The sequence below is a fragment of the Lepidochelys olivacea genome, assembly GCF_965140295.1.
Source record: "Lepidochelys olivacea isolate rLepOli2 genome assembly, chromosome: 14".
NCBI lineage: Eukaryota > Metazoa > Chordata > Testudines > Cheloniidae > Lepidochelys > Lepidochelys olivacea.
Genome location: NC_140424.1, coordinates 45,814,602 through 45,822,839, shown reverse-complemented (window position 1 = coordinate 45,822,839; position 8,238 = coordinate 45,814,602). Strand labels below are relative to the sequence as shown.

Below are 8,238 nucleotides of genomic sequence, written 5' to 3'. Positions count from 1 at the left end.
CCCTCCTCCTCTGGGCTTTGTTCCTTTCCCGGGCCAGGTGGTCACCTGATTCCTTTGTTCTCCAACCCTTCAGCTCTCACCTTGCAGGGGGGAAGGGCCCCGGCCATCAGTGGCCAGGAAACAGGGTGTCGGCCATCCTCTGTGTCCAGACTCCTGCACACACATGCCCTCTAGGGCTCTGCAATGATCATACACCCTTATTCCACCCCCTAGATACTTAAGAACTGCCTAGGGGAAACTGAGGCACCCCCACACTATTCAGAGGAAACATTAAGAATAGTCCCACTTCGTCACACCCTGTTACTGCAAAAGTCCTTCTCTCTGGTCACACATTCCCAGGGGTTAACCGCCCCCCGAAACCGTCTCTCTCTGAATCTTCAGCACGCCTGGTCCCTGTCAATTCCCCTTCGTTTTACTGTTCCCCAGTCACTTACTGCAGGAAGCGCCGTTCACGGGGTGCAGTACATCCCACCGCTGCCACCAGTTGTCACGGAGTGTGGGGGAGTCCAGGCCCTGCACCCCTCTTCCTGGGATCCACTGAGACTCTCAGTCAGCCAGTAAAACAGAAGGTTTATTGGACAACAGGAACACAGTCCCCAACAGAGCTTGTGGGTACAACCAGGACCCCTCAATCACGTCCTTCTGGGGGAGCAGGGAGCTTAGACCCCAGCCCTGGGGTTCCCTGCGTTCCACCACCCAGCCCCAAACTGAAACTAAACCCACCCAGCAGGTTCCCTGCTGCAGCCTCTGTTCACATTCCTGGGCAGAGGTGTCACCTCCCCCTCCCCCTCCTGGCTCAGGTGACAGGTTCTCAGGTCTCCCCTCCCCAGGGCACATTCCCAGGTCAACACTCCCCCCTCCCTGCTGAGTCACATCCTCACACCCGGCGCCTGCCATGGCCCTGGGTCAGCTGGAGAGCGGGGCCAGCCCAGGGACCAGCCCCCACCAGAGCAGGGCCCCCAGCAACAAGCCTGGGACCCTCCATCCCCTTCCCTTGGTGCAGTCCAAATGTGGGGCGATCCCTGGTTTGTTGGGGGTAAATTTAGGCCCAGTGGTAGATTTGGGGCTGGCCCTACAGGCAGAAGTTCTGAGCTTCCCCCTCCCCCACCTCCATGGACCTGAGCCCTGCCGCCCCCGGGACCCCACCAGACAGGGGGGCTCAATCTCCATGGGTCAGGCACAGCTCGGCCTCTCACCTGTTCCCACCATTGATCTCCCTAAGGGGCTTCTCTGGCCGCCCTGTCTCTGAGCCCCTCCCCCTCTCTGCTGCCTTCACCCCCAGCCCAGTGGGGCAGGGCAGGGCCATTGTCCCCAATGCCCAGCTGGGGAGGGAGGCCCAGAGAAGTCAGTGACTGGCCCAGGGTCACACACTGTCTGTGGCAGGGCCGGGAATGACCCCAGGGCTCCTGGGTCCCAGGCCAGCCCCTCTCCGCCCCTCCTGCCGGGGGCAGTGTGAACACCCAGCGCGTTAGCCGGGGGGGGGTGGGGGGGGATAACTTGGTGCCATGGGGGGGGCAGGTTTGGGCAGGGGACAGGGACCAACGTGCCACACAAAGGGCCCAGGGGAAGGGAGTTTGGTCACTAACAGCAGGTCGGAGCAGGTGCCAGCAGAGGGGAAAGGCCCCATGTCCCCGTCCCCCCCTCCTCAGCCAGTCCGTCCCCGCCCTGGGGCCTCATGGGGGATGGTCCCGTGTCCCAGTCTTCCATGGATGATGCCCCAAACCCCGTGTGTGGCCTGGTCTACACTTGTCCCGGCAGATCTCTGTGGCTCAGGGGTGTGACCCCCTCAGTGGAGAGCTGGGCCAGCCAAGTCCCCCATCTGCACCCAGCCGTGCTGCAGAGTAGGGTGCCTGGGGGGGGCGTGAGCGCCGTCTGGGGAGACCCCACCCAGTGGTGCCGTGTCCACACCTGGGACAACTCCCCACTGGAGGCGCCGTGTCCACGCCAGGAGCAGGCATCTGGCCGGGAATGTGCCGTGTGGTCAGCCCCAAATGCTTTAAAATCCTGCGACGATGTACGAATACCAGCTGTGGGGTTTATTTGCCTTCTGCTCTTTGAGCCCCTCGGGTGCCCGGGGGTCACAGTTTGAAGCTCTCCCCGCAGCCCCAAGGGCTGGACACTCACTTTGTCTCTAAGATCGAGGCTGGAATCGTCCCAGACCCACGTGACTCCAGGAGCTGGGGCTTTAGGAAAACACAAGAATTATCCTGAGACTCGTGACACTATCCTGAGAGCCGGGAACACTGAATTTCTCCGTCTCCTCTTGGGGAGGCTCAGCCCTGCTGCTCTGCCCGGTAACAGCCAGGTTTGCGCAGGGATTTCTGCCATTGGGTGCGGGACCCTGGGGCGGGCTCCCCTGGCCAATGCCGGGCGCTGCCCCCCAGCCCTGCCCCCCAGGGTGTGACACATGCCCCCCCCGGCCCCCTAGAACTGCCGGCCCCACGCCCAGCCCAGTGTCCGGGGAGAGGAGATGGGCGCAGGACGGGGCGTCCCCATGGCCCAGCTGGCCCTGCTCACCCTGCTGGCCCTGCCGGGCGCCGGGGCGGTGACAGGTACGGGCGGGGCAGGGGCTGTGACGCCTGGGCCTGGGGGGGCAGCTTCACCCCCATAGCGCCCGGCTCCCACCCCCAGGGAGGGGACAATGGGGGGCTGATGGGGCATGGAGGGGTATGGAGGGGAGCCAGATTTGGGGGGGGGCTGCAGGGAGGAGGGTCTCCCCCCCATGGCAGCGGGGGAGGGGGGCTAGCGTGGGGGCAGCAGAGGGATCGTGGGGAAGTCGTTGTGGTTTGGGTACAACACAGCCCTACGCTAGGGGTGCAGCCCCCTCCCCAACAGGGACTCAGGGGCTGACTCCCCCATCGGGACACCAGATACAGACCCCCCCAAAGAGCCACTCTAGGTCCAGACCCTGCTGAGCAGTGAGAGCATCTGTGCAGAGCAGGAGCCCCTGGCCCTGCTCCCCAGCCTGTCCCCATTGTCCCCCAGGGCTCAGACCCACGGGGTGGGGCACTGTGTGGGGCAGACTCTCTCCTCGGCTAGTGGTGTCGGGATCCCTCCTTTGCAGTCGCTCTGTGAGTTCCTGCTGGGCGAGCTGGGATCATCCAACGACTCCCTAGGATGTAGGTGCCCAACTCCCTTGGGCCCTGGGCAATCCCAACCTCAGCCCCGAGCCAGACCCCTCCCCCTCCCGGCGTGTGTCTGACCCGCCCAGCGCAGCTTTAATGTCTCTGGCTGGGGAGTTCCCGGGCTCCTAGTGACCGGCCCCGGGGTGTGAGTGTCGGGGGCCAGGGATTGAAATCGCCCCGAGAGCCAGGTCATGGTGACGCCGGGACACAGAACCAGCCCCACACAGAGACGGGAGAATGAAACGTCTGGCAGTAATGACGTCCAACGTCCCCCCACACCACTGTGGGCTGGGGCCACGTCCCCCTTCACACGCGAAGTGGGACAGGCCCGGCCCCTGCTTGCATGGGATTGAAGTGAGCAGAAGGGGGAGCACAGTGGGGGGCGCTGGCCCCTCCAGGCAGCCCTGACCCCAATGCCCCAGCACGATACCAGGGGTCACTGGGCTCCCTGCACCCGCTTTCCCCCCACACCGGGGCGTCCCAGTGCCAGTGTGGCCCCAAGGGAAGAGATCAGAGACCCTGTATCCCGGGGAGGGGCTGGCGTGGGTGCTGATGGGGACGCCCGTCTCCCCGCAGCGGATCACGTGTTCTCCCAGGTGGAGTTCTACCAGCGGACGGACCGATCCCTGCAGGAGTCCGGGGAGTTCATGTTCGAGTTTGACCAGGACGAGATCTTGCATGTGGACCTGGAGAGGAAGGAGACCGTCTGGCGCCTGCCTGAATTCACCAAGTTCGCCAGCTTCGAGGCGCAGGGCGGCCTGGCCAACATCGCCGTGGACAAGCAGAACCTGGAGATCCTGATCAAGAGGTCCAACCACACACGCGCCCAGAACGGTGGGACATTTTCCCTGTCAGGCCCCTCTCCCGGGACTCTTCCCGCCTCATGCATAGCCAGTGCGAGCCCCCCCTCAGCTCCCCCCCCAGCCCTGGAGGGCTCCGGGGAGCCAGTCAGCCGGGCCAGGGCTGTGCAGGGCAGGGGGCCCGGGCAGTTCACACCCTCCAGGCTGGTGGACCAGGGCATCTCTTTGCCAAGGGCTGTTCCTTGCCCGTGCCCAGCCCCAGGCCCTGCCCCTGAGGGGTTCTCTCGCCGGACCCTGGCGCCCCATGAGCCGTCAGGGCAGGGAGCTGGGACGGCCCCCGTGACGCCCCCACAGTCCTGGGGAGAGACCCTGAGCTGGAGTTTGAGTACCAGGGACTGGCTGGCTCAAGGGGGCAGGGAATGGGGCACAGGACCTTTCCCCTCTAGGGGGTGCTGGCTCCGATCCAGCCCCAGGGCAGGGACTGGCTGGCTATGGGGCAGGCAATGGGACCCACTCACCCCTGTCTCCCCAGTGCCCCCTGAGGTGACCGTGTTCCCCAAAGGCCCCGTGGAGCTGGGCGAGCCCAACGTCCTGATCTGCTTCGTGGACAAGTTCTCCCCACCTGCGCTCAGCGTGACATGGCTGAAGAACGGGCAGGAGGTGACGGGGGGCGTCTACGAGACCGACTTCTACCCCCGCCAGGACAACTCCTTCCGCAAGTTCTCCTACCTGCCCTTCCTCCCCAGCCAGGGCGACTTCTACGACTGCCGGGTGGAGCACTGGGGGCTGCCCGAGCCCTTCACGAAGCACTGGGGTGAGGCCGGGATGCCCGGGGACCCCGCTGGGCACAGGGCTGGGAGCCAGGACACCTGGGTTCTATCCTGGCTCTGGGAGAGGAGCAGGGTCTAGGTCTAGTGGGTTAGAGCTGGGCTCGGGGGCTGGGAGTCAGGACTCCTGGGTTCTATCCCAGCTCTGGGAGGGAGGGGTAGGAACAGCCCCGCTCACTCCACACCCTGTCCGTCTCCCTCTCCCCCTCTCTCCAGAAGCCCAGGTGCCCACCCCCGTCCCTGAGACCACCGAGACCCTGGTGTGCGCCCTGGGCCTGGCCGTGGGCATCATCGGCATCATCGCGGGCACCATCCTCATCATCAAGGGCATGAAGATGAACGCCGCCCGCAATCCGCGGGGCCCCTTGTGAGTAGCCGCTGCCCAGGGAGGGCACCCGCTGCACCCGCAACCCCTGGGCCCACACAGCACTCCCCGGGGAGACCCCTGTTAGGATATAGATTTTCAGGCCTATCTGTAAAGGCCTATACTTTAAGAATTTAGGTGTATGTTTATCATTTTAGCTAACTTTGGGTCTTGTTGCTCTCTGTTCATGCGAGAAGGATCAGGGAAGTGGGAGTGAAGGAATAAGCTCTCTAACAAGCCCCCACCCTCTGTGTCCCCCACAGCCAGCCATAACCACTCCCACCCAGCACCCACTGGGAAGACTCCCCACCACCACCTGCTGTGACCCCCCAGCCAGCCAGCACCCCCTGTGCCAATGGGAGACTCCCTGGGGGTGCTGGGGAACGCGTCAGGGCCCAGAGCTCCTGGTAACTGACCCTCTTTGCCTTTCAGATAAACGCGGGGAGGAGCCGGGCCCCTGAACCCCCAGGTGCCTTCGTGAGACCCACTCGTACTGCCCCCCGCTGTCCCCAGCGTCCCTGCTCCGTGCCCGTTGGTGCCAGCTGCTGTACCCCGACCCTGTAACCGGGACAAGCCAACCCGCTAGAGACTCACCGGGGAGCCGGCCCCTCGGACTTCCCTCACCCACCCCGCTGCTGGGCTTGGGAGGGGGCACCTATCCAGGGAGAGGGCTGCTGCCCCATGGGGCTGGGAATGGGGATCGCCCCTCGTCAGGGGCAGCAGGGCCCACGGGGCTGATCCAAACCCCATTGCCATCGTGGGGAAGGTTTCTCTTGACTCCAGTGGGAGCTGGATTGGGCCCCGAGCCCGGCCCCTGTTGGCCAGAGGCTGCTGTCAGTCAGCCCAGGTAAAGCCCCTCCAGCCATTACCCAGAAGGCTTTGGGCCAGATTCGGCCATTCCCGGTCAATGGGTTCCCTGTGGGATGGGATCAGGCCCATGGCTGGGGGTGGGGCAGCCCCAGTGCCCGGCTAAAGGCCCCATGGCACCCGTGTGCGGCTCCCCCGGGTCCAAGGGCCCAGCGCGGGGTCGGTGTGGGAAGGGCCCAGTCCCCGTATAGTCTCCGCCCCGTGTGTGTCCACAGCCTGGCCGCCCCCGATCTCGCTCTGCCGCTTTGCTAATAGCCATAAAGTGGATTTTGGGGACGTTTTTGATCTTTATTTAAAATCTGGTCGGTCTGAGCCGAGCCCACAGCAACCTGTGTTAGCCCAGCCCAGGTGCAGTCGGTCCAGGAGCCCCGGGTTATACCGGGAGTTAAGGGAGTTTGGTAGACGGGCTAAGGAAGGAACCAGGACTCCTGGGTTCTGTCCCAGCTCTGGGAGGGGAGTGGGGTCCAGTGGGTTAGAGCAGGGGGTTGAGAGTCAGGACTCCTGGGTTCTATTCCTATTGCTGTCAGTTACACACAGCAAGCTGGGTCACGCGGGGAGTTGGGCGCATTCACACGTGTTTTCACACAGCCGGGTGCCAGGCTGGACAGCGAGGAACTGAGGATGTGGGTCCCACATGATGGGGGTCAGGTGGGCTGCACCCTGGGACATAGAGACATTGAACTGGACGTGGGGGGTCAAGGCAGAACCCAACTGAGTGTGAGCTCCCAGTGCCATGCTGTGGCTTAGGGGGCAGGTGTGACCCAGGGCTGTAGGAACAGGGGAATATCGGGCAGGCACCGGGAGATGGTGTCTCCTCTGGACACGGCCCTGGTGAGATCGTCACTGGCTGCTGTGTCCAGCCCTGGCGTCGGCCCTGCGGAAAGGAGGCTGAAACGTTAGCGGGGTTCAGAGGGGAGCTGCAAAGGTGCCTCAAGGTCTGGAGAAGCTGCCTGTGAGTGAGCGATGGAAGGAGCCTGTTCTGTGCAAGGCTCAGGGGTGACCTGATCCCGGTCTGTAAGGACCCACCCGGGGAGCCGATTTCTGGGAGCAGGGGGCTCGTCAGTCTCCCAGACAAAGCAGAACAAGAGCCAGCATTTGGGAGCTGACATGAGATGACCTCAGACTAGAAACCCGGGTCACATTTTTACCAGGGAGGGCCCCTAACCACTGCGACATCTGAGCCGGTGGGAGCACGTTGCTCTCCAAACACAGCCACAACCCTGAGACTGGATCTGCACAAGCAGACCGTGCGTGGGGGGAGCCCCCTTGAGTCCTGCAGGGGCACAGGAGTCCACACACAGACAGCCACCAGCGGGGTCCAGGCTTTGGGTTAAAAAGGCTTTTTAAAAATGCAGCGTGAATGGCTGGAACATGCAAACACTGAGCTGGTTGGAGATCAAAGCCCACTCAGTACAGAGGATGGGAAACAGGAAGTAAAGGGCAAAGAATATAAGTTACAAGTAAACATGTAGGCAACTGATAAGGGAAACTAAAGGATCCAATGGCCAATAGTGTGAAGGACAATAAGAAGACAGTTTAGAAACACATCAGGAACAAACATAGCCCTAGGTTGGGTCCGGGTCCGGGTCCAGGTCCAGGGCTGGATGCAGATGGTGAAACTGTAACTAGTGAAGCAGGAAAGGCAGAAATGTCCAATAGCTATTCCTGTCTGTGTTTGGAGTGAGGCAGGAGGCTGTGTCCGTCCTTGATGATGCTGTGGATGGACCAGAAAATTTCCCAGCTCTAACAAAGGAGGAGGTGAGGCAGCAGCTGCTAAAATCAGACATGCTGACATCACCAGTCCCAGATCATTTATAGCCAAGAGTCTCAAAGGAACCGGCTGAGGTGTGTAAATACAGCCAGTGCCAGGCAGGCCAGCTGGGCAGCACAGAGGCTGCCTTGGAAAGCCGCAACCCAGAGCAGGGCCCAGGGGTCACTGCAGATCCCAGCCCCAACACGATCTTTGCTGTGTCCTGTAGCCGGGTGGATCCGGGGAGATCAGAGAGACATGGTGGGGGAGGGGAGGTCAGAGCTTTGATTGGAAAAACTTCTGCTGGGGGCAGAGAGGAGCTCGTGAGCTGCCCAGAGTCCTTCACACACACACACCCCCCCCCGCCTTTCCCCTCCGCCCTGCGTCCCGGTTCCCAGCAGCCGGGGCTTTCCCCAGAAGCTTCCACTTCACCTTGAACTCAAGTAACCCCCGTCTCCTGGCCAATCAGCACGCAGCTCCAGGCAGCGTCATCGGTCTCCGGCTG

General features: G+C 62.9%; 1 protein-coding gene across 3 annotated transcripts; it reads left to right on the top strand.

Moving 5' to 3' along the window:
• Positions 1-2,444: 2,444 nt before the first annotated feature.
• LOC311530972 (HLA class II histocompatibility antigen, DR alpha chain-like) lies at positions 2,445-6,246 on the top strand (the record flags this gene model as incomplete). 3 transcript variants are annotated; one of them, XM_084648044.1, is made up of 5 exons in its annotated part: positions 2,445-2,552; positions 3,702-3,959; positions 4,458-4,739; positions 4,969-5,119; positions 5,549-6,243. In XM_084648044.1, the coding sequence occupies exons 1-5, from the start codon at positions 2,471-2,473 to the stop codon at positions 5,550-5,552; spliced, it is 777 nt and encodes a 258-aa protein (XP_084504170.1). In that variant the 5' UTR covers positions 2,445-2,470. The 3 variants fall into 3 exon arrangements, with proteins under 3 accessions (XP_084504170.1, XP_084504172.1, XP_084504171.1); XM_084648046.1 differs by lacking the exon at positions 4,969-5,119 and having other exon boundaries at positions 5,549-6,246; XM_084648045.1 differs by lacking the exon at positions 5,549-6,243 and having other exon boundaries at positions 4,969-5,123.
• Positions 6,247-8,238: the final 1,992 nt, after the last annotated feature.